Source organism: Aspergillus fischeri, genomic scaffold (assembly GCF_000149645.3).
Source record: "Aspergillus fischeri NRRL 181 1099437636264 genomic scaffold, whole genome shotgun sequence".
Classification (NCBI taxonomy): domain Eukaryota; kingdom Fungi; phylum Ascomycota; class Eurotiomycetes; order Eurotiales; family Aspergillaceae; genus Aspergillus; species Aspergillus fischeri.
In genome coordinates this window covers 1042106-1067033 of record NW_001509762.1, presented here as the reverse complement: position 1 = coordinate 1067033, position 24928 = coordinate 1042106, and the positions used below count along the sequence as shown (strand labels likewise).

General features: G+C 48.7%; 7 protein-coding genes across 7 annotated transcripts, besides 1 other annotated feature; 3 read left to right on the top strand and 4 right to left on the bottom strand.

The window, feature by feature from the left end:
- Positions 1-1837: 1837 nt before the first annotated feature.
- Positions 1838-3076, bottom strand: NFIA_076080 (uncharacterized protein; the record flags this gene model as incomplete). Its single annotated transcript, XM_001259574.1, has 4 exons — positions 1838-1922; positions 1973-2167; positions 2222-2782; positions 2910-3076. The coding sequence occupies 4 exons, from the start codon at positions 3074-3076 to the stop codon at positions 1838-1840; spliced, it is 1008 nt and encodes a 335-aa protein (XP_001259575.1).
- A 3708-nt stretch (positions 3077-6784) lies between these two features.
- Positions 6785-7146, bottom strand: NFIA_076070 (GMF family protein; the record flags this gene model as incomplete). Its single annotated transcript, XM_001259573.1, has 2 exons — positions 6785-6976; positions 7075-7146. 2 exons carry the CDS (start codon positions 7144-7146, stop codon positions 6785-6787), a joined length of 264 nt encoding a protein of 87 aa, XP_001259574.1.
- A 767-nt stretch (positions 7147-7913) lies between these two features.
- Positions 7914-9014, top strand: NFIA_076060 (flavin adenine dinucleotide pyrophosphatase; the record flags this gene model as incomplete). The annotated part of the gene is made up of 3 exons (XM_001259572.1): positions 7914-8000; positions 8132-8298; positions 8396-9014. 3 exons carry the CDS (start codon positions 7914-7916, stop codon positions 9012-9014), a joined length of 873 nt encoding a protein of 290 aa, XP_001259573.1.
- Positions 9015-11990: 2976 nt separating this feature from the next.
- Positions 11991-12016: a microsatellite.
- An 84-nt stretch (positions 12017-12100) lies between these two features.
- Positions 12101-13049, bottom strand: NFIA_076050 (Ras family protein; the record flags this gene model as incomplete). Its single annotated transcript, XM_001259571.1, has 4 exons — positions 12101-12339; positions 12411-12686; positions 12759-12873; positions 13038-13049. The coding sequence occupies 4 exons, from the start codon at positions 13047-13049 to the stop codon at positions 12101-12103; spliced, it is 642 nt and encodes a 213-aa protein (XP_001259572.1).
- A 4265-nt stretch (positions 13050-17314) lies between these two features.
- Positions 17315-18309, bottom strand: NFIA_076040 (oxidoreductase, short chain dehydrogenase/reductase family; the record flags this gene model as incomplete). The annotated part of the gene is made up of 4 exons (XM_001259570.1): positions 17315-17471; positions 17521-17576; positions 17632-17941; positions 18005-18309. 4 exons carry the CDS (start codon positions 18307-18309, stop codon positions 17315-17317), a joined length of 828 nt encoding a protein of 275 aa, XP_001259571.1.
- A 3101-nt stretch (positions 18310-21410) lies between these two features.
- On the top strand, positions 21411-22778 carry NFIA_076030 (PTH11-like integral membrane protein; the record flags this gene model as incomplete). Its single annotated transcript, XM_001259569.1, has 6 exons — positions 21411-21602; positions 21660-21696; positions 21761-21828; positions 21887-22260; positions 22310-22377; positions 22429-22778. 6 exons carry the CDS (start codon positions 21411-21413, stop codon positions 22776-22778), a joined length of 1089 nt encoding a protein of 362 aa, XP_001259570.1.
- Positions 22779-23572: 794 nt separating this feature from the next.
- Positions 23573-24760, top strand: NFIA_076020 (CapA family protein; the record flags this gene model as incomplete). The annotated part of the gene is made up of 1 exon (XM_001259568.1): positions 23573-24760. One exon carries the CDS (start codon positions 23573-23575, stop codon positions 24758-24760), a length of 1188 nt encoding a protein of 395 aa, XP_001259569.1.
- Between the last annotated feature and the right edge of the window lie 168 nt (positions 24761-24928).

The window sequence follows — 24928 nt, the reverse complement described above, 5'->3', positions numbered from 1 at the left end:
ACGTGACGAGTCAGACTAGCCGACTCGCGAGGATCATACTCATCTCTGATCTCAGATCCAGCAGATCTGGCGAGCTCGCATAAGCACATGGGCAAATGCAAATGCCGGCGTTGTGATAGATAACAAAAGGGATCTGACAGATGTGACTACCGCTACCGCAGTCGATCCATATTCAGCAGATCATTCGAAAGGGGTCCGATTGTGCTGCCTTACCTCACGACGGCAGCCTCGGTTCCGACGTCCCCTACTTGAGAGCTCGAAAGTTAAAATGCCCAAAAATGAGGACCAGACTGGCTGTCCGGAAACTCCGTCCATTTCCGTCCTTCAACTAATTTCTTGGCACGTAAATCACTCCCTTAGCGTTGGGACTTGACTCGACTCTTATGGTAAGGATCGACTTAATAACAACAGGATTTTCATGATAGACAATGCTATTGATGAGGAACACGTCGGTTCTATGGCAGGTCAATTTGTTGGAAAAATGCAATCCTGGTTACATATATACAATTCTAGTATGAATTTGATGTCCAGTACCCTAAGGTAGTAGGTAGGACTACATTCTCAAGATACATCCATACGGAGTATCAATACGGATTTCCTAGGTTCCGGTTGGCACTGTAAGTGCTCCAAAAAAAATCAAAAATCCAATATAATTATTCTCCGGCCCCGACAAACTCCCGGGATCCGTAATTCCACCACCCAAACCAAACCACGGACCTCAATGGACGCTTCACCGGAGGGACTAACTCAAAGAAGGCTGGAACGGTAGCACTGACGGCCTGAATATGCCTAAATCAAAGTAGTGGATTCTGGTCTTCCAGCCACAACTAATAAACCCAGTGAGACCTGGCAGTGATTGCATGACATGGCCCGAGTGCTGCGTTTTCTGGTTTTGGCGTGGGACGCTACCTACTCGTGTAAACTCTGTTATAGTACTTTCGTACGCGAAGTCGGGTGTCAAGTATGTGTTTATAATATTGGGTATTGCGTCGGTTACAGACGAGATAGATTCAGGGGATAAATGAAGGTGCTGTCGGAAGTACGCCCTACCCCTCCTGGCATACACATATTGTCAAGCCAACTGCGTGCTTTCAATATCTAAAAGGTATCCGTAGGATCCACTGTTTTGACCGTTATTCCACTGCCAGCTACAGATTCAAGTGGGCCTCTGGAAGTCTGAAAATCCTTTTGGCTATTGGGAATCAAGATCCAACGTTCCGCCGGGTCCATAGCACTTAATCAGCGTACTAGGACCGGCGGTTAGGCCACCGGTTTCGATGAATCATAACTCAATTTGCTGTTTTATGCTATTGGGATTAACAATGGTATCGATGATATCCACAGTCGGCACTGATCAATCCATGACAGGCGATTGACTTCAAAGCCTGGCGAGTAGTCATTAACGCGGGCTGGCCCGAGGCTCTCCCTAACGATGACAGCGGATAGCAACCCTGAAACTCTATCAGTCCTTCGAGCAACAATCCGTCCCAATATGGACTGGATGACGTATGGTGTCTGTTGGTCAGTAACTTGCCATTAATTACTAGAGTTCTATAGTCGTTAATATTGTCTCTATGGTGGGCGAGCATAAACATGCCCATACACTACACTTCGATATCCAGGGTTGAAGTCGAAGGTGGTAATGCGAGGAGTGTGTTTCTGTCTTCAATAATAATGAAGAATTCTAGATAGATTCAACAGGAAGCTAGTATGAGGAAAATATCCCTTTAGTGCCTCGATTCGTCAGATGAAATCTGTTGTTGTGGTAAAGAGAAATGCATGAAAGTCCATATCGCAGTCGCTGATAGATTAATCGGAAAATGCAAAGCGATTGTCGTTACTTGGTAGCGCTCATGTTTGCTAGTCGTTCCTCCACCCGCCTTGAGATCTCCGGGTCTGGTTCCGGTTTATTCTTTTTCGGCCTGATCAATTGTCAGAGTTATCTCAAGAAATCAGGCATTCATGAACATACGGGTCTCGTATAGTCTCCGGTCCCTTCTCCTGACCGCAATTCGAGCAGGTCGTCTCCCGAGATCGATACGGCGTAGAACATTTGTGACAAGTGTAGCGCACCCTCTGTCGTGGTTTCTTCCAGGTTCGTGCCGGTGGTTCTGACGGAGGTTCTGCGTCTCCAGGATAGCCATCCGGATATTTATGCGGTTTGGACCTAGCCTTTATCAGCTGATTGTCAAGAAGAAGTTGTTGAACTAGGCTTGCATACGGTTCTCGAGGACATTTCTTGCATCGTATGTGTCTACAAGTAGGGCATTCCGTCACGTCATTGTTAGGAAACATAGTATTACACCGATGACAAGTGCGCCGGACTCTCTGCCGAATCGGCTTGAGGACGAGGTCTTGGCCACCAGTGCGAGAAGGAATGGCGAGTTGTAATTCCTTGCTCATGTGTCGAGGTGGCCCATGTCCTTGCGCTGCGCGGATAGCCTCGAGAGCATTTTGCGCCTGATCCTTGGGTTTGGTGGAGGTGTGGCGCGGACACTTGGTGCACCGAATATGCTGGCAATTGACACACACCTTGTCGGGCCCAAAGGTAGTTTCGCATCGATGACAAGTGCGGCGAACTCTCATACGGATCGGCTTGGCAACGCGCTGGACAGTCATGTCGCTCGGCGTTTTCCACTCTCCAGACTCAAGCGTCAGTCCATACTTGGCGAAAAGGGCGCGAGCCTTCTCTTCTTGGATGGCGCTCCAGTGCGTTACCACGGTCGGCTGAGTAGTTGGTTTGGCGGCGGGCTTTTGAGCTGGGGCGGGGGTAGGCCTGGGACTGCAACTTGATTAATATATAGTGGTATAGTATCATGACAAATGTGTTTGGCGAAGACGGAACGAGTGACAAAAAAAGAGAATCTAGCTAATGTTGAAGAATGTGCAGAAAAAAAAAAGTAACTTACGAGACAACTTGGCTCGGTTCTGGTCGTTCAGTAATCTCCTGCATACTTGATATCGAACTCCTTGCAGTTGGGCTCCTTTTCAAGATCGTTTTCATGCGCTTCAAATACTTGCTGAAACCTTCCTGCCTATCCTCACCAGGTCGGCTAGGGTCGTGTTGACTGGACATCTTCGCTGTATCCTGTTATGAAATCTCCACGCTGAATCCGTAGTTGATTGATCCGTGGCGTTGGGACTGATAGAAGTCTAGCGATCGTCCTCCTCAAATATAGCATCAATTCCTCCGTTGAACTCCGTTCTCATAACATTTCAAGCGCAAAAAAGGCGATGTATGGCGACCAAATATTAGTTGACTAGGACGCGTGAGATCAAAAGGGGGGCGAATTCGAGAGAAGTGGTGAATCACAGGTATGGCAGGTCTCACGAGGCGTACCGAATCCAAAGGCCTGGGAGACCCGACGAGACGGTGAGGGTGGAAATGAACGCAGGGACTGCACGAACAATGGGTAATAATAATACGTGAGACGGGCAGGGAAGGCAATTCTGGGCGGACTTTATTCTGGGTGATTGGCTGAGTAGCGGTCAGTGCACTCGGACACAACTGCAACAGGAGTCAATTTGACGATCGGTCGGGTCGAATAAGGCGGTAGTCTTGATAACCTGTCAACTGTCTAGTTCTTGGATTGCATTGGTTTCATCGTCGTGAGGAACGATGCGAAGACTGTGGGTGTGGTGGTTTGTATATGCGGCATTGACAGCGACCGACCCAGGGAAACCGGGAAGGAAAGAGCAATACTAATAATAAAGTAGGGGAAATGGGCCCTTGAAATAAAATAAAAAGAAAAATCAAGCCCAGATAAATTTAATATTTGACAATGACCGGGTGAATGAAGATAATAATCATTTACCTACCCATTTTGGCACTTAGCATAGGAACAAACTTTCTGGGGGAACCGAACGAGCAAGAGGGGTGGATATTGGTGGATACCTTACTGTATTTTTACGCCTTCATGCAACCTATGTACCCTTGTACCCTACAATATACATTCAGATAGCGCTGTATGGCAAGAGGATTCATGTAGGTAAGTATTGTACTTATTTTATCAAAAACAACCTATTATAAATACAGACTTAATTCATCCGCGAGAACGTTTTAAAGATTCAGGGACAAACCGTGGACTCCATGGGAACGAAATTGGGAGTTACCATAGTTTGTTGCCGTCTAGCCGAGACGCTAAATATCTTTGTTCTGGGCAGTTGGCACTCTGGACAATCCTGAGTAATTGAATAATACGCAATCGACCATACGAAATAAGCCACAATTAATGACGACTAGGCATCGGGTTGGGGCCTCGTCCGAGGTGGAGCTTGGATGGATTAGGCACTCTTCCCGCTCTGGAACTTTGCTGGAACCCACTGGCGTCTCGCCTGGTGTGTCTTGGTGTGAATCTCCTCCGTATGGAGTGTTTCCGGCCGCAGTGCAATTCCGCGTGCAAATCCGTCACTTATGGCTGTCAAATGGCCGTGTGGTATGACAGGCCTGGACATCATTCCACCGATTCCTTTAACAGTTCATTCCGGTACAATATACTCCGCATCGTGGCGAGAAATGGATTTTAGCTGCCTGGGAACCGTTGTCCCGGGTCACCTTACGTATCTCTCTACATGGTATTGGTAAACGAGCTACGACCAGGATTCATAAGTACGTCCGCAGTCGTTACTGTATTGTCCGTTTGGAGTAATTCTATGCAGTCTGTTGTCTACAGCAAAAAGCCCATCAAAAACAAAACGTGCTTGGCAGTTCGACAGAGATGTTTCAAGTAGAATCTTAACTAATACCTTACTCATTGAGGGACCACGGATGATGATTCCCTTTGATAAAACAAGAAAGATTTAGCATGAGCTAAAGTAGTCCAGCTCGGACGATTTACCCAGCTGGTAATCACTGAAACCATACGAGTTACATACTCCGTATCTATGAAGAAATTCCAGTAGTACAAGCGCGCCAACCCCTGAATAATGAACAAGACGCTTGTTCTCCCCTAATTATAGGTAACCATGAATAATGGCAACAATGGCACCTTGACGAGTCTGCAGATCTCTAGGGCCCCTTGCTAGTGTGCCAACCGGATACATGATTCATATCTGCATATATCATTGAGGTCATACATTGTTCTGGTATGAACAAAGGTACAAGTTTAATAAAGACCAGCATAGAACCATCCCGCATATGCCAGCAGCACTGCCTAGACGCTCTACTGCAGCAATATCATATGGGCTGGACTAACCCCTCAAAAGCACGCCGCTGTAATTGGCGACGGAATAGTCCGAGGGAGCGCCAGAAACGCGACCAGCTGGTTATGGACCGACACTTTGATGCAATGACCGAGATGGTAAATGGACATGCATGGAATCTCCAACGGCTTCCAGCATGCGCCGGGCTGCAGATTCGCGCTTTAGGAATCCTGGTGGTGGCCCCTAGACCACATGGGGGTGTTTTGGATGCTCCTAATGCTCCTCATGGCAGGGATGGCGCGACTATCAATCTGCAGATTGGTGGATTGGGATTGTCTCAGGGAGACTTCTACCTATGGGGTGGGAAGTGACGTTGTTCGTTCTGCTCGGCTTGTTTGCATGATTCTGGATGATGATGATGATGATGTGTCCTCAGCAATGAATATTGCTATGGCCTGATCTATAGTGGATCAATTGCTATTTCGGCCACTTCTCTCCAACATGCGATCTTTGTAGAGGTAGTATACCCAGATAAGTTACTTCAGCTTACATCTTTATGCCATACCAATGTAATATTATGTACCATATACCACCCGATATCACTAATTGAACCGGTGGAGTACTAGACTTACCAGAGCAAGACACGGTGGTCAGTGCCTCCGAAACCCACCGACCCACCCACTTGGTGCCTTCAAATCTGCACCACTACGAAGATGCCATTGTCACTACAAGCCAGCCACCACTAATGACACTAAATAACTGCTCAAACAACCAGGTCTCTGGTATCGGGGACGTGGACCCAATCACACTCCCTTGACTCTGCCTAACTAGACAGGGATAATTGATTCCAGCCAAATGATTGAAATGAAGGCCAAAAAGGCCGTGGTGGCTGCCAGCACCAGCAGGCCCAGTAGTAATGCAGTGGCACAGCAGCACAAGTCCACAACAGTCCAACAGATCCAAATCATCCAATAAATATGGTAATAAACCTTAGCTGCCTTGTCTGTTTACTCCGCTTCATCTGGCCGAGAATTCTCCAGTGCGGATTTACCGTAATTGCGCAGTACGACAGGATCTGTATCAAGGTTTTACCGGTTGTTTCGAATATAACCACGATCGATGAAGCGTCTATACAGATGCTTTGTTATTGATGGGCCCGATCTGCGATCCTACGGAACAGATGACAGTCCCGGTGCTCTTGGCACGTCTCTAATGACTTCTGAGAGTTGCTCCGTGACAATATAGTATCCATGTCACATGCTTCTACCCACTGTCGCCGTAAGAGAACCTGAAGCACATGCAATACGAGTTAAATGAGCTGCACGGTAACAGTTGCAAGGAATACAATGAAAGTCATTGATTCGACGATATCTGGAGAAAGGATATAGGTAGCCGCTGCGTGGGTAATTGTGTATCGCCGGTATGTCGTTGCAGCTTCGCAGATTTGCAGGATCCTGGTCAACAGGGATAATCCCTCCGCAAAAAAATCCAACTCAATCGGGCATCCTAGAACGCAATACTAACACGTATGGGGACAGGAGCAGTCCCGGTACAATCATTACGTCGCATCCATCTTCCCAGGACGCAGTCGAATATCACAGTGATTGTAGTATCTTGCCATACGAGCCGTTCTACAGTTCGATTAGTCCGATCCCTGAAGCTTCGATTCGATGGAAAGTATATCGTCCTCATCCTGGACCTCAATCACGCGGTTGACTTCTGCCGTATTGCGCATCAACTCCACAGCGCCGGCATATGTCATTCTCATGGATGGATTGCAATTCTCGGGAAGGTAGTAGAGGAGGACGTAAGGGACCGCCAGGCGACCGGAACCCTGGTGAGACAAGAAAAAGTTAATTTTGAGCACACGAACATTCCTTGAACAAACGCGAGGGGTGGTGCCTTGGAGCCTCCAGCATGGATGCCACCTACCAGGGTCAAGGGATAACTCAAAAGAATGAAGCGCGGGGAAGATTCAGGGAGCTCGTCGGCCAGATCCTCCATTTTCGTGTAGACTTCGCCATCTTCGGCTCGGATCTCCTGTGTCTTGGAATCGATGATGTCTGCCAGACCGATCGTCAATTTTTGCCTTTTGTGAAAGTTCGCATCTCAAGAATGGGGTCCTGTGTGCCTTGCGTCGGCAAGTGGCGTATGGCTTGTCGTCTAGGGCCAGGAAATGGGTGTCCTACAAATGACCGCCTGCGGATCTTTCGCCCTGGAGGTTCCCAAGCGGAACTTGCGCAGTTTCTCTTTTGTCTCTGGAGAGAAAGAATATAATCGTGATTCAGACTAAGAGAGATATATTATGGTCAGCAGATCTTGCAGGAAGGCAGGATGCGGGGCAGACGGAGAATCACCATGTCGCTGGAAGAATAGAAAGTAAGACGGTCAAACGATACAAATAAAGCCGGGAAGGATGTTCAAGCGCCTTCTTGATAAGTCTGCACAGGAGGCGGAGAGACTGTATAAGGCTGAAAGCTGATGACTGAAAGAACGATACTCCCCGTTTGCAAGCGATAATGAAGAGCGCAGGAGTGCGATGATCGGAGATTCCCCACCCCGCTCCCTCTAATCCTTCATAAAATCGTCTTCAGTGTCCCGCGGCCTGAACTCTCCTCAACCCGCAAACTCCCCCGCGTTCCCCCTCCATGTTAAATCGTCTCAATCAACTCTCTCGCCATATCTCCCGATCATTGCTTAGTACCAGTTCTCTCGCTCCGATCGCCTCGCGAGCCTCATTCTCCCCCTTATCCAGCAAACCGTCTTCCATCATGACATCATCCGTGGTGCCCAATCCATCCAAGACCATCCACACGGCGGCATGTCTGATCATCGGTGATGAAGTCCTTGGTGGAAAGGTGAGACCTCCTCGTATGTTTCTGTTCTGCGGACATCGGAGCACAGGATCAGCAGACAATTCGGCAAAGAAGTCCCATAGGTCGGAGTCATGGAAATAGAGCTAACAGCTTTCTGATGTCAACGAATCCAGACCATCGACACCAATTCGGCCTTCTTCGCTAAATATTGCTTCTCTCTTGGTATCCAACTCAAGCGGGTGGAAGTCATCGCCGATGATGAGGGCGAGATCATTGAAGCTGTGAGACGGATGAGCAACAACTACGACTTTGTTGTGACCAGCGGAGGCATTGGGCCAACGTCCGTACACGCCCTCACCTCCACATCCCTGACAACTCCCTCGCATTATATTGCAAGTGTTCAAAGCTAACTTCTCCACCGCGTGTCCCTCCAAAAGCCACGATGACATTACATACGAATCGATAGCCAAGGCCTTCAACCTGCCACTGAAACTTCATACCCTCGCCTTCGAGCGCATGAAGAGACTCTCCAAGCCTCACCCCATGCAGCCTCACTTCGATTGGGACACCCCGTCGCCCGGCCTCACTGCAAAGCTCCGGATGGTCTACCTCCCGCACGACGAGAAGCTCCCCGCGGAATCACAAGCCCTCTTCGTTGCAGACGACATGTGGGTGCCCATCGCCGTCGTCAACGGTAACGTGCATATCCTCCCCGGTGTGCCCCGCTTGTTCGAGCGCCTCCTCGAGCACCTCAAGCCCATTCTGCTCCCACGGTTAGCCAACCCGGAGGGCAAAGGTATCTACCGCTACCTCTTTAGCACCCCGCTCCCTGAGAGTGCCGTCGCGCCGTACCTGACGGACCTTGCGGCCCGGGCCAGCGTGCACGGCGTGAAAGTCGGCAGCTACCCTCGTTGGGGCAACAAGCGCAACACCGTCACTCTTGTCGGAACAGACAAGGCTTTCATGGACTCGGTGATTGCGGAGGTCGAGGAGAACGTCCGGGGCAAGAAGGTATCTCGGGAGGATGAGCTGGACCCACCCTCTGAATCGGAGTAGATTTCTACAGACTGCCTTCGCAGCTTCACAGGATGATATTTCCGTGTACAATCTTTGACTGATAGATAAATTCTGCATATGTAGCAAATAACATTGGACTGGTTCCTAGAAAGGAAAAAAGTGATTGACCTTGATGGTAATAATATAATGAATATGTCAGACCATATGATCCGTCTGACTTTGCTAGACTCACCTAAGCCTATACGTCCGCGAAAAATATCTCCAAACATTGGCCCGGTGACTTCCAGGCATAGCAATTGCTCCTATATTAGCGGAATATCATACCGTCACCTAGTGCAATTGCAGCAGTTCGGATGAACTGCTCAATGGAGAGCTCCTCAGTCAAGGTTGCTGCAATAGTGACTGATCAATCAAGGCAAGAAATTGAGCAGGGCCTAGCCAGCCGCGGATCTGTATAATGGTGACTGATCGCAGGTATCACTGTCAGTCGTGGATCGTTTAGGGCAATGTGAGAGCTTCCAGCTCTTTGAAGCAGTAGAGAGACCTGCACGAAGTGCTTCCTCCATGGCTAGTCAGTCAGGTTCTCCAGAGCATTCGAAGTCGGGGTTTCTTTCGCCTCCGCCTTCAGCTCAACGGAGCCGCGTATTATGTTGGATAGAGCTCTGACCGCTGCTCCATGGTCCACTCCAATATACCACCCCTGCGTCGTGTTGAAAGCGCAACCATGCAGGTGTCATAAGAGAAGCCCATCTCGGAGGACCTGGTCGCTCCTTTGGCCCAATGCTCCAGGACGCTAGAAAGAGAGTAGCCAGTCCCCTGCCTCCGACGCTCTTGCAAAATCTATAATTGGACGACATGTCCACCCGAACATTCCTGTCCTGCACTCATCCACGTCGGCTTTCCTCTTCAAAACATTCTCAATTGTAGTCCTCAAGGACTCTTATTGCCGCGGCTTCAACGGCCGCTCTGTCCCAGGTATGAGAGTCAAGGCACAGAAGACGCTCAAAGCTGATGACATTGCTGCGTAGGGCGCTCTTATGGTCCGCGATTCTCCAATCGAAGGATACGCCATCGTCCCAATGGAATGGACAGGAAAACTTCATCCGAACAAGCCAGAGGTCACCTTCAAGGGGACCATCTAGGTAGCGTCACAGCCATAGGTTCGCCCTAAGCTCGCAGACTGACAACCTCAAGGAAGTCATGGCTCAAATCCTCGATGTCAACCCCCGAGTTCGTCGCTAGCCCCGGCCAAAACGACAGCAGCCTCAGTGCCCGCGACATCGAGGAAAGAAACAAGGTCCATCATCCTCTCCCCTCTCCCCTTAATGGCCGGTAAACCAAGCCCCCCTCAGTGCAACATCCCCGGCGACAAAGGCGGGGGGTGCTCTACTGTGACCATCATGCAAAGAATCGACTACCTGAAGGGGCTCAACGGAGCGTGCGGTGTCGGCGCCGGCCCGCGCGTGTGTGCTTGCATCAGCTACTCCTACAACACTGCTGTGGCGCTGTGCAATGATAACGTATGGTACATCCAGCCGAGCTGTAGATACCTGGGAACGTATGCGGAGGATATTTTGTCGAAGTGTGCCCGTTGGACTTCAACTCCGGGACCAAGGGGTGGGTGAATCAGTGGGATGATAGGGTGAATGGGCATCAGTTTGATACCGATAATTATAATGTTATTGTGGGGGTTGATTCTTGTTAGTTTTTGTTTGGTCGAGTAGGTCGAATAGGCTCATGCTGTGTTTGAGGGGGTGACTGGATAGTAGTCACTCTAACGGAAGCAAATGAATGGCAGTTTTCCACGTCAGTAACGCATTCATGGCTAGTTCTCTATCAGCTTTCCACACTTTGGCCAGTATCAAGTAATCAAGCTGAGAACCTCGTAATTTGCTCGAGACGACAGCCCCTTGCCATAGCATGGCTGTATGATACCGCATTGCGCAGTAAGAATCTCTTGGCTGTCCATGCATTACGCCACAGAAGCCCGTCAGCCATGCGCTCACAGACAGACATGTACATATAGTATTGTGCAGGGGATCCTGGATAGGGAGATTGTTGAACTCTGCACTACCATGCAGGAGCACGAGCTGAATGCTATGGAGAGGCTGTGACTGATTAAGCTGGAGGTTAGAGGGAGGGCGGAGACGAGTACACAAGACGTCATATCAGATGACCACACTCTTGGAGAATGGCAAATCTAACCAATAAAGGAAAATCACCGGTCCTCGCTTTACAATACCATGTAGGCACAATGTCGATCCTACATTGATATTAAATGTCAATTAAAAAGGGAACTCAAGAATCCATACCTGGATCTGACCTTTGTCTTTCCGATAAACCAAATACTCTTCTAAAACCCATCGATTTTTCTAAAGCGAGAAAAGAAAAGTAGTCGGCAAGGATATATGCAGGAATATGGATAGAAAACACGCCATCAAGGGGAAATAAGAGAGAGGAGCATCCATGTAGAATCGCAGGCTGAAAAGCAAAAGGAAAGGTGAGAGGCGCAGTCCTCCTGAAGAAGCCTTTAAGAAAGGGCCCTGTTCGCTGCATATGGTTGAAATATTAGAATGGAATTGGGCGCCAGGGGACGCCGGGGGAAATTGAGGACGGATCTGATGGAGAAGGAATAGGTAACGAAGACACGGAAGAGACAGCGACGTCCTGATGGTCACATAAGAAACGAGAACAAAAGAAACGGCGATGCTGCGCGAGTGAGAACCAAGATGTGAACCATGACAATAGCATGTACCTATATAAATGCACAATCTATTGACAGGCTCATCCCTCATTGTGCCAAGGGAACGGGTATTCATCAAGAAAACAATCTTTCAAAGAAAAAAGACTAAACAGAGAAACAAAGGGGGAATCGAACGGTCATGGAGACGATAACAACCTCATGCTGAGAGCAGACTTCACCTGATAGCGAGCCTTGTACAGTACGAAAAGTCACAGATGCAGGTGTATGGCCACACCGCAGTCTCGGCTTTCATCTCCTGAAGCCAAGCATAGCTCTCTCTCTCTCTCTCTCTCTTTCTTATCCTTCAAAGTCGGATTTGGCGACTTCCTTCCTTCATATTGACCTGCGCGCCTGATGACCATGTAAAGCAACGTCGACCCAATTACATAATAATGCATTTACCACAGCAGCCAGCGTTGTCGCCGGGCTCGCTCACATCCATCTTGCCTTCAGGGGCACGGGTGCCTGCGGCACCAGAACCGGACGGATATGACGACATCTCCTTGTTGTAACGACGAATTTCGCGCACGAGGTCATAGAAAGCGTTCTCGACGTTGATGCGGGATTTTGCCGAAGTTTCGATGAACTTGCAACCGAATTGCCTGGCCAGAGCCTCGCCCTCTGCATAGCAGATGGCCTAATCAGTATATTGCCAAGGTCGAGTGAGAGAAAATCTCCGGAGGATCGCCTACCTTGTTGAGAGACGGCTCGTTCCTTCTCCAAATCGCACTTGTTACCGACCACGATAATAGGGAAGTAATCCTTGTCTTTCACACGCAGGATTTGTTGTTGGAAAGTCATAATCTCTTCGAAGGATTGCCGAGACGTAATTGAGTAGACCAGGAGGAAGCCCTCGCCAGTCCGCATGTATTGTTCACGCATCGCCGAGTACTCCTCCTGCCCGGCAGTATCTAAGACATCCAACAAAGCGACCTCATCGTCGATGAGACACTGCTTGCGGTAGGAGTCTATACAATAAGAAAAGAAATATTTTGGTAAGCACTCAAGCCGTCAATGACTGCGCCAAAGGAGCCACCTACCTTCAATTGTTGGGTCGTATTCGTCGACGAAGTGACTCTGAATCAGTTGGATCGTTAAGCATGACTTTCCAACACCACCACCACCAACAACAACTAGCTTGTACTCTCTAAGGAACTGGTATTGAAAAGCTGTCAGTCATTTGTGACACATCTCATTGCTTGGGAACCTGTGGCGATCGAAGGCGAGATACGCAGTGATGGAGGCGATGCGGTGATGGTGAGAAGGAAAAGGGGCGGCGAGCGACACAAGGGAACAGGATTTTCGAATGATCGGCGTACCTTTGAAGCCATCACGGCGAAGTCTAGGTTGGAGTTACCTGGAAAGGATGGAAGGGGAAAAAGAGAGCAACGATCGAAGCTATCCCAACAGCAGCAGTGTCAGCGGGTCGAAAAAGTAGCAGCACAAGTTTCTTTTGCAAAAAGGGTCAAGAGTCGGGACCCAGCTTGTCGGGAGTTCCGCGCAGTACGAAGACGCCTGGAGAACAGTCCACAGCAATGGCGGGCCCAGTACTCTAGTAGCGACTAAGCCAAGCTTAAAGACGCCAACTGGGGTTGGGAAAAGAGGAGGATTTAGGAGGATTAGGGGTTTGTGCAGTCTGCACTCTGCAGCACAGAATCGGGAGGGAATTGGAGAATGGCGAACCAGCTTGCGCGCCGGCTTTCCGAACGGTGATGCTACCTACTAGAATATCTAGGCAAAGTTTCTCTCTACTCCGTACTCAACAGAGTCGAGATGATGATGATAACTGTCTTGGAAGGAAAGCGTTTTGTGTGGGCTTAGAAGGAAGACCGGTGGAGATTTGGAGAGGGTGGTTTAAGGGGAGTCAGGATGGGCAGGAAGATGTGGGGATAAGATAGGGGAGGAAGTCCCAGAAAAGAGATCCAGAAATTCGTGATGGAAGGCAAAAATTGTTTCCTTGGACTGTCTTGTCAGATTGTTCCCCTAGTCAATTGTAAGGATTAGAAAGGATATGAAGGAAAGGGCATTAAAGAATTGGGAAAAGCAAGAAATAAAGCTGTCTGCAAGTGTAACTCTGTAGTAGTACCTTTTTTGAGTTCCCGATACTGTAAAGGTGTGAGTGAGACCAGGGAAAGGATTGGATGACTGGTGATTGTGGATGGAGGCGTCTACCTAAGTAGCAAATGGGCCATCAAATCAATAATGGATCATCATAACATTACTAGGCGATATTAATATAAACCCAACTATAATAACAATAAATATCAGTAATAAACAATAACAATAACAACTTGTGGCCTTTAAAAGGGGTTGATTTGGTCAAATCTGGGTCATTCGGACTCTCGGAGGGATGAGCGTGGTATTAAGTGGGCTGGCCGTGTCTGTAACGACGTACGGAGTAAGGTACGGTAGTGTCCACAATATCATCCGATATATGGCCACCTAACGAGGTAGCAATCAGCATACTACAGCAGTTTGCTGATGCCGCAAACAAGCCACTCCTGGCCACTTCCCCGTACCATTGTGATGGATAAGAACTCATCACAATTTTCAACCACAGCATCAAGATGGAGCTGTCAAAAAGACGTTGCAGATGATGAAGTGTTTCATGCCAACGCAAACGGGAGCAATCCAAATCTCGATTTAGCCATCAGTACTCCGTACACTTACCACTACCAAATATCTCCAGCCATCTAAGCTCCATCAACGAATAATAGATAACCAACGGCGCAGACATTGACTGGATTCTTTTCAATTCAATATGCTTATTAACTAAATGACTAACTAGTTACACTATCCTTACTGACTATCTAGCCTAAGTTCGATGCCTCCTACTTATCTACAGGTTAGGAAAGCAGGTAAGTGAAGAGAGCTTTTTTCCCTTGTCATTTACAAGCTCATCTTGTTCTAGAAGCATGGCGTTCACAAGTCCTATAAATGAAGGATCAACAGCCACGCCCATCAATAATGCGATTGTCTAGCCGTTGAATTTGTTTGGCTTTCTCCGGCCCGTGGTCCATGAACTCCCCCTGCCGGGATATCACCAAATGAAGCGAATCAACGACGACCCCGAGTTCGTTGGCATCGGTACTGTACCGTTGAGTATTACGGATATTGAGTGATATTAGGTTGAGGACGCGAATCTAGGAAATCAATTGCAATCGTCACTCAATTGCTTAATTGGTTGCGTCTTTGCTGCAGTAGAAAGCAAGGTGACTGGCCTAGAGTCTTAGACATCCCAAAATTTCTCCCAGGCCGATTAAAAACCTGCGAATGAGGTCACCGTTCCTGAGCGTTTGGAGAAAAACTGTCAAACTCAGCCTTAACCTCAGGCACAACAGTCGGGTGTGTTTCACCACCTCGTGTCCCTGAATGAACACATAACACCGTCCAGTTATTAAGACCTGTTCGCGGCTAGTCTTTTAGCCGCAAGTCACAAATCAATCTAGATTAAGGGAGCGAATCAGTTAGACCAATAATGATAAGAGACCACCCCGATGTCTTGGGAAGAGTTTTCCCCACGCCTCCACTCTTAGGCCCATTGCTAGTTCGCTACGAATATGATTGCTTGGGTCTGTGGTCTGACTGTCCACAGCTGACGTTGGACTCTGATGATAAGAGGCGGGATCATGGGAAGCCGAGATGGCTTCTATGACTTGTATGAGATTTGACGGTATCTGATCGGGACACTCATATTCTGTGATTCAAACCACATATGCAGCAATTCAACGCTACGATGAAGTCACCCACAATTGAAATGGAATTTCCTCGCTTTCTTCAAGGTCAGCATCACTTCAGTAGCTCGCATACCGTTGCATCATCGCATCTCCAAACCAACGTCACAATGTCGATCATTCTAATTTGGGGAATCGGGAGTTTAACAACTGCGGAGTTGACTGGTAACAAGAGATTCTACCAGTCACGAAGTTTCCTAGCTGCCCGTTTTCTGCTGCAATGGCCGAGATAAGACAAGTCACCTTGAAAGAGAAACGGTAGATGCTGATCTCCAAGGCCATAGCCCTCCTCTCCAACAGATGGCAAGGCACAGAAATCATCACCATAGAGCAATTGATCCGTGTACTCCAGGCCCACCTACATCTGTCCGATGATATGCTAAAATTTCTTGAGCCAACTGTCAAATCCGCCAGTATGAGCAATGAGCTAAGGCAGGTCGAAATGCCTAATATATAATGGTTCCTAGCAGGGATAATCATCAGTTTGAGGTAAAGCGTCTGGAAATTGGATCGCTTGGCAAACACTGTGCGTGGCCTTTCGTTTCAGAGGTTGTTAGGATAAGATAGGAGCTCCACAGCGTCAGCCATCGTCTTGAGGATGCGATCCATTGCCTGATTCTTGGACAAATAAGATAAGGATCGCACGTTAGCCTTGGATAACAAGTTTTTTTTTTTCCATCGAGCTGGTAGCAAACCAGTCATTGCATCCTTGTATCATGAAAATTACTTCTGCTCATCCTTGTACTCTGCAAGGATATGCTTAAAGATAATGACGTTTGGTGGGCACTTTCACCTTCCTTGATTCATACATCTGGCTCTCGCTAGTTGTGTATTGTCAACTGGCAACTGGCATTGGAAGAGAGTAATCGTATCAATGAATGCTCCAAGAAAGCTTCTAGAAGCACCGAGAACTGTCCTATGATCTGGCAAGCTCATCATTCTACAGGGCAGAATGCAAAGCAGGAGGTCGAAATCAGGGAGATACTTGCAGTACTTTACTGCATCACTCAACAAGCACTCAAACGCGTATAGGAAGCACCAAAGCAATACGCGCCATGTAGACAGCCCTTCAGGCGATAGCCCTTAGAGCCTACAAGTAATAATATGATATCATCATGGCAGCAGAATCTAGCAATCATGCTTGCAATTCTCGCTGGCCAGTAAATCTCACGCTATGGACTAGGGTAATCTGGGGAACTGGCATATAACTCGGCCCGATATACCTAAAATCCGCGAACTGCACCACTACTACAAAGTAGTGGTAGTCTGTCCATGCACAAGGCATAAGCAAAGGACTATTATCTTACTAATCGAAACGAGGTGATCAACAACACCTCCATGTCCCAAAAGGGTAAATGTACATTCTCCCACTTTGCTCATTCTCATCAATATTTGAGTCAAGGTTTGAGAGTATCCGTGGTCGTTGGCGGAGCTTATTCAGGTGTCGCCAAATGATAGACCAGTAAGTTTTCCAGACATGTGGGTTTGTTCTATGGAGTTCTGGGATGTGGATGTACCATGGTACAGAACTGTTTTGTGCCCATGGACCGAGATTGAGAACGCTTTCCTCTTTAAGGTAGGGACCAAATTCAAGCACGCTCGTCATGGGGCAAGGATGAATAAAGAGGACCACTACCTTATTTGGACGAGTACTGAAGTTGGTGCTATGCCGCCAAGTCTTTTCTGGCGGTATGGAATTGAACCTGTGATGTACATGGCTGTATATAATGTGCTATCTATCTTGACTGAATTGATGGCCTAGGAAGCCAGTAGGTATCTCGCTCTAAATGTCGGTCTAACCCTGCTTTGCTCTAGTTCTTGCGGTACATATGGCCAGGGGATGCCTAAATTGGACTCGTCAGCTATGTCCTGTACAGCCAGAAATACATGAGCGTATGAATGAAACCCACCTGGTGACTTGGGAAAATCAGAGTGTCGGCAATTACGACATTTTCTCGCCGACCCGCAGCAAAGACGATGACTTCAGCAATGTCATCCGGTGTAAGGGGTTCGCATCCACTAATACACGTTAGCTCAGCGCTCTCAGATATGCAGCGGAGAGTCGTACGCATAGACTGCATCAGCCTTGGCCTTGTCACCGTAGAACCGCACAATTGAGAATTCCTGCGGTAGGCTTGATGTTAGCTCGGTTTTTATCACCTAGATCCAGACACCTTACCGTCTCGACTTGACCGGGATCAATCTCGATGATGCGGATTCTTGTATCAATAAGCTCCTTTCTCAAGGCATCGGTGAACGACTTGACCGCAGCCTTAGTAGAACAGTAGATACTACCACCAGGGTAGGCTTCGCGACCGGCGATACTGCCAATGTTGATGATGTCTCCACGGCCACCATCGGAGCGCTTCTTGAAGATGGGAAGAATGGCTTGGGTCATGTTGATCAATCCAGTGACGTTGGTGGAAAACATGACGTTGATATCCTCAGGGTCGATTTCGGGGGCTTTGGCTACACCCTTGACCAGACCACTGTTTCCTTCTTTAGTACCCCACGTCTAAAACAGTGCGAAAGCGAGCAACTTCAAGACTTACGCATTGTTGACCAGGACATCAATATCTTGAAACTCCGCTGGAAGGGACGGGACAAAGTTCTTGACCTCTTCCGGATTGCTGACGTCCAGCTTCACTGGCAGCACCTTGACACCATCACCGACCTCCTCCTTGATTTCCTCGGCCAGCTGCTTCAGAGAGTCGAGTCGTCGCGCAGTCACGATCAGCTTCAGGGCCTTCGGCGACGTCCGGGCAAACTCCTTAGCGGTACTCTTGCCGATTCCAGACGATGCGCCAGTAATAACAATTGTCTTGCCTTCAAGGCGCTTTGCCATTGCGGTTGCCATTGTGCGTTTTATAAGAGTCGCCTGAGATGCAGGGGTGAAAATGCTCGTTCTAGCCGAAGGGGTGAATGCGGAGAAATAAGTAAAAGATCGGAGGAAGCTTATTGATTTGCTGATGTGCTTCATAAATGAATTTCAGCTTGCAGGAAGAAGATTAGAGATCAAGAAGGAATAGAAATATAAGAAAAGGACAGAGAATTGAGGCCCGCATTATGACTCTTCGTCTAGATAACAAGCCGAAAGTCGGCATCACATCATCTGCGGGGGAAGCTGAATGATTGGCGGGGCTATTGTCTGCCTTGGATTTTCCGCCAGTTGTCTGTCGGCTGAAGGTTTGGCCGATCGGATTTGCCCCGACTTGGGTCAAAACATGTCCAGCATGCAAAAAGAAGTGTATGAGCTTGATTTTATTCTGCATCGCAGCGGAGTATTTGAGCTTCAGATAATGACTTCTTTGTACCCTGACAGCCTCTCAGCTCAGAATTTCATTGGGAACAGCATCTTGAAGCAGTGCTTTGAGTAGGAAAATACATGATGAACAAGCTGTTGAGCAAATCATCTCATCAGTTCTTGCTGTATTCGTCAGTCTTATTTAGGGATATAGAACACACTGAAAGAAATCACCTACCTTCGATTAAGCTCGTTTGGCGATGGTGGACGAAGTGACAACGGACTGTGCAGGATCAAAAGAGTACTCAGGGCTTGAACTTCGCTTAAGACAGTTGGCATTGCCAAAGCCATTTCTAAATCTACCATCGAGATTATCCGCATCATTGCTTCTTAACGATATGACACTCGTTCTCTTCTCATGTAGATATCTAGCGCTAGAGCGTCTCTCAACTCCCGCGCGCACCCTCGCGTGGGGTCAAGGGACATCTAGGCATACCTTTGACAATCTCCACTCTAGACTAATTATCAGCATTATCACGAAGATCACCAACCCATTTTGATCTTCGAGCGTTGGATTTCCCCATTTGTTGCTGAAGCCCCGATAGAGTTCAATAGTGCTTCAACGCTATTTCTGTGTCCCAGGAACTTGCAGGCTCGAGTACGTCGCTGGACACGGAACTGCTTCAATGACCAAGGTCACTTTGAAACCTAATTCCAGGTCCCCGGATTCAGTCAATGCCATTGTATACCGTCAATTGTCTACATACGGCTTTATTTCGCCGTTTCCTCGGTCTACGGACTCAGTCCAGGAACTCGAATGTCTTGAGATACCGATACCCCGATTATTGCTCTATGAGGTATCAGTAATCGATCGACTTGCAGGTGCGTATTGGTAGACGTCATCGAAAGCTAAAGCTGTTGAATGTCCTTTGATCGCAGCCGGCACGGACAGCCATATCACGCTTCCTACAAGGTGGTGTTTGGAAGACCTAGTTCCGAACATGATAGCGTATCTCAGGCCAGACTGTCATCGACTCATGGTGTACCAGGTAGACTACAATCACTTCCCTCCGCCTTGCCTGGAACCCATATGAGACACTTGGGGACTGGTCTATCCGCACTGGAGCATGATTAAGCAATGACAGTTGGACTGACCACAACCTGACTTATCTCTCGGGGATGATGATTTCCTTTTCTCCCCATGTGCCAAGACACCGAAAAGCGCCATCACAGTCCGGGCTGTCGATCACTGCAGGTCATGTTGATCTATTTTACTTAATCAGCGCAAGCTCCACGCCTGTAGGCCTACTACTGATATGAATGAGTCGAAGATTGATCTCTGCTTGTCCTTAATGATCCTGGCCGAGTCATAGATTGCCTATTAATGGGCCACAATTGCTCGTGTGCTGATGTCTCATTTAGATGTCCCACATTTGTCTCTGGCACTAATAGAAAAATGTACCCTTGTCCACCTCGGTGGACATGCGCCAAAAACGTTCTAAACCCACAAAGATCCACTGTCTAGCGATGATTGACAGGCTCGCTTCGAGGAGACATTCCTAAAGAGGATAATGAGGTGGGCAATGCCATTTCTAAACTTCAGCAAATATCTTCCTCCATACAGGTCCTAGCACTGAGGGCGTTCTGGATTGACATGTCACATACCTAATACACGGATGCTCTTACAGACCCTCCATTTCTTATCAATCACTGCACGAAGTTACTAAGGTAGTAAATCATCCGATGATCCGACCAGTGGCGTTCGGAGTTTGACTAGTACGTCGCTTAGCTTTCGATGTGCCTGTTACTCTTTCCACTTGAAGAATCATCCCCGCTTCATGTCCAAGGAGGGTAGCAAATCCACTAGTCCATTGTGACAACGTGATAGCGCCGACACTGAACAGGATCTTGATTCGATTATGCAGTCGTGCTGCATGCGCATAATTCTCTTCCTCGCAGAGTGATGGATGACGCTTTGACTAAAGACTATCAAGTCCCACATTCTACTGTAATAGCAACAGCTGTTTACTACCAAGGGAGATTCATCATCCTGCGGCACTGTGCTCCACGGTGAAAAATTATACAAGACGGCCGTCAACTTTTGTGGTCTATAGCATATGATTCGTTGAACCTATTTCATATTCCCTACGAGTCCCTGAGCCAGGCACCAACGATGCCACATGTTGCTACAGTTCCATTACTAGACGCTCCACTATCGCGCACTCCATGGAGACCATGCAACTCTGGGTTGAAGATCAGCAGCACTAAAGCTTTCCAGGGCAATGCGAACACATGGCAAGCATTTCCCGGCTCGTGCGCTTGGGGATTTGGAAGTGATCTTACAACACTATTGAGCTCTCTACCGTGCCTCTGGTTCATGTGGGTGGGGAAAACAGTGCCTAGGAGGTCGTACAACCAAATTAAATAATACCTTAGCCTATGCCATACTCGATGTCGTTTATGAGTACAAACGAACTCATGCTCCTTGACACCTTCCTCTCACATAGGGTCTAATTGACCTGGCCGTTCCTTACCATTCATCGGGATTTCCCAGGTGAAAGTGCTATACAACCTATGCAAGAAATCTGATTGATCTTGTCTGGCTTGCAGAAGGCCGGATATTATCAACGACTTCCCCAATCGCGCATCACACTCTTTTCGCAGTATTCAAGCGACACGCTCATTTGACAACACACTCTTTTCACCCTTCCGAGATGCACGGGCCGTTAGGACATTTCATACTATCTCGCGATGAGGACGATGGATCATCACGGGGGCAACAGGCAGTGGTGGTAACAGGCGTATTGACCGGACTGGCGATTCTAATCGTTGCGATGCGGCTGTTCGCGCGGATCGGCTTGATGAAGCTGAGAGGTCGCGAGGACTACACGATTGTTGTGGCCCTGGTTAGTGGAGATTTGGCCGTCCGATTGCAATCCACCACTGACTGGAATTGTTAAAAGGTCTTTTCCATCGTCTACTTTGCATTGGTTGCTGCCCGTAAGACATTCCTGCTGTATCCCCTACTGGGAAAGAAACACAATCATCTAACTTTCTCACACAGAGGTTCATTTCGGTCTTGGAAGACATTCCGATAAACTTCCTACTGCTACACTGAAACAGCAGCTCAAGGTGGGTGCCGCCAGTCTGATACATACGTCAATGCGATAGTTGACAATGTCTGATATAGCGACTCTGGATAGCGATTCCATTCTACAATGCGAGTATGGCTTTTAGCAAATTCTCCATTCTGTTTCAATACTTGCGCATCTTTCCCAGCCGCCGGTTTCGATTTGCTTGCCACACCGTGATGGGTATCGTCGCATTGTACTCGACATGGGCTATTGTCAGCGCATTCGTGAACTGCGTTCCTATAGCGAGGTTCTGGGACCGCGATATTCCCGGCTCCTGTCTCAGTTTCGAAGCTGTCTGGTTTTTTAACGCGTCCATGAACATCGCTACCGATCTGACGCTACTTATCATGCCGATGCCACTCATTTCTCAACTCCAACTTCCCCGCATGCAGAAAATTGCCCTCATGGCTGTCTTTGCCGTTGGTTTACTGTGAGTCTGCCCTGTACGGAACAGCCTGACGGTTGCTTACATTCGATAGGGTTGTTATCACCAGTATCCTTCGTCTGTCGAGTCTGCGAACAGTCGCTCAAAGCCCAGACACGTCATGTAAGCCTCCTTCCCATGTTCATTACAACGCTATCTCTAACCGTACAACAGACAGCAACGTAGGCGCCGCCTACTGGACCGCGGCCGAATGCAATGTCGCCATCATATGTGCTTGTCTCCCCTTCCTTCGACCCCTTATCAGCCGCATCTTCCCCAGACTACTGTCCACCAAGAGCTACAACAAATACACGGGACAACCCACGATGGGTACAGCCAACCGGTCACGGAGGACTCAACTCTACTCGCGAGACCGGGACTATGGCCTATACACCATCGATATCGAAGCGACTGATATGAAACGAGGATCTACTGGAGGCATTGAGGTCACAACAGAGATGACGGTACAGGAGTCGGAGCAGCACGATGAGTCGACGAGTCAGCGGCGGCTAGTGATGCAATAATAACTTGATGCCGTGATGTTTGTTCACGTTTATTTCTTCCAGATGCTTACCGATCTTCTTCATTTACTCAGCCTGATTTCTTCGATGTACATATAACCCTGTTCTCTTTCTCGTCTTCTCTACCAGACGTTGACTTACGTTGACTTTTCCTATAATGATGATAATAATGAAGGTGTGGAGCCCAGAGTCTCTCGCGTCTCCAGATCCATGACAAAAGCCATTCCGAACTTTTCTCTTTACTAAGTATTAGCATTCGCTACCTTCGGATCTGACATGTCACTCCGATCATGGTATGTCTATTAGCGGTATCTTGCCTGCTACTTCAACATCTAACTAGCAAGGATGATCCTTGCACGAATTAAACTACAGCAAAAGAAAGACTAGCTAGCTGAAGCTTAATCCAGCCACAATGCACTTTATCACGCACGATCACCAACTTTGATAGCGAGGATACCACTCAGTGTGTTCATCAAAATGGAAACAGTCAGTCACATCTGAGACGACACCGCTATCCATGCTGCTAGGCCCTGTCAATTAATCACGATTATACTGGACGAACCTAGATATCAGAGCATAATGGTGTCACGCAGCACTGAATCACTGTCATGTCATGAACTCCCTCAAATGTCGACAATTTAACCTACAGATCTGAGTGGCTTCGGATCGGCCCGCCAGGTCGATGTCATGATGACCCGACCACCATCTACAAGCACAATGGACACCAGCACACTCACATGCACTCAGGATCCAACTCTCTCCCAAGACACCAGTACCAGCACAGAGAGTCAATCGACATGCCAAGCGCCCTCCGCACCTTCACCCTCAACTTCGTCGGCGACGTCATGCTCGGCCGCCTCGTCGACCAACTCTGGCCCCAGCATGTCGACAACGCCCACGAACGTCGCGTCGTCTCCTACTTCATCGAGCGCTACCCCTACCTAAGCAACTACACCCACCGCGACCCCTGGGGCTCCGCGCTACCGCTCTTCCACAACTCCGACCTCAACCTCATCAACCTCGAAACCTCAGCAACAACCACCAACGACCCCTGGCCCAGCAAGGCCTTCAACTACCGCATGCACCCCGCGAACGCCGCCGCCCTGCGCGAAGCCCGCATCGACTACGCCACCCTCGCAAACAACCACACCCTCGACTTCGGCACCGACGGCCTAGTCGAGACAGTCTGGACAATGAAGGAGTCCAAGATTGCGTTCGCGGGAGCCGGCGAGACAGCAGACGAGAGCCGGCGGCCGGCAGTCCTGCGTCTTCCGCGCTGCGCAGCAGCCGCGCATCACGGACACGCACATGCACAGGATAACCACGAGCAATCGGGCACATCGTACAGCGTGCACGTCTACGCGGCCTCGGACCACCCGCGCGACTGGGCCGTCGTGCCCACCTTCCATCTAATCGACTACTCGGCGCGAACAAGAGAGCACCTGCGCACGCTGCTAACTTCACCTCCAACATCCACCGACACGCCCGAGAAACCCGCGCTCAGGATCTTCTCCGTCCACTGGGGCCCAAATTATACGTGGCAGCCGGCGGAGAAGATCCGCTCGCTAGCGCATTTCCTGATCGACGAGTGCGGCGTGGACATTGTGCATGGCCACTCCTCGCACCATGTGCAGGGTGTCGAGCGGTACCGGCGGAAACTCATCATCTACGGGTGTGGGGACTTTGTGGATGATTATGCGTTGAACGAGGAGTATCGGAATGACCTTGGGGCTGTGTGGAGGGTTTGTGTGAGGGAGGAGCAGGATGAGGAGAAGGCTGACCCGGAGAGTTGCAGGTTGGTGTTGGATCGATTGGAGATCTTTCCCACCCGTTGCGATCGTTTTCAGGTGACGTTGTTGGATCCCGATGATGATGATCATCTCTGGGTGAAGAGGAAGATTACCCGGTTGAGCGAGGATATGGGGACCAAGGTGCGTAGGGATCTAGGGAAGGAGCATCAGGTCGTAGTGGATCTGAGAGATTAATGGATACGAGAATTCATCATCGCAGAATCTAGCAGGGTTTCATAACCAAAGACGAGTAGGATACAACTAAGTTTTATCATCAGGGGCCGAGCCCGTTATCTGGATCTCCAGAAAGATTGTGATGTCTTGATAAGAATTAAGGAGATTACCGAGATCTATCTAAATAAG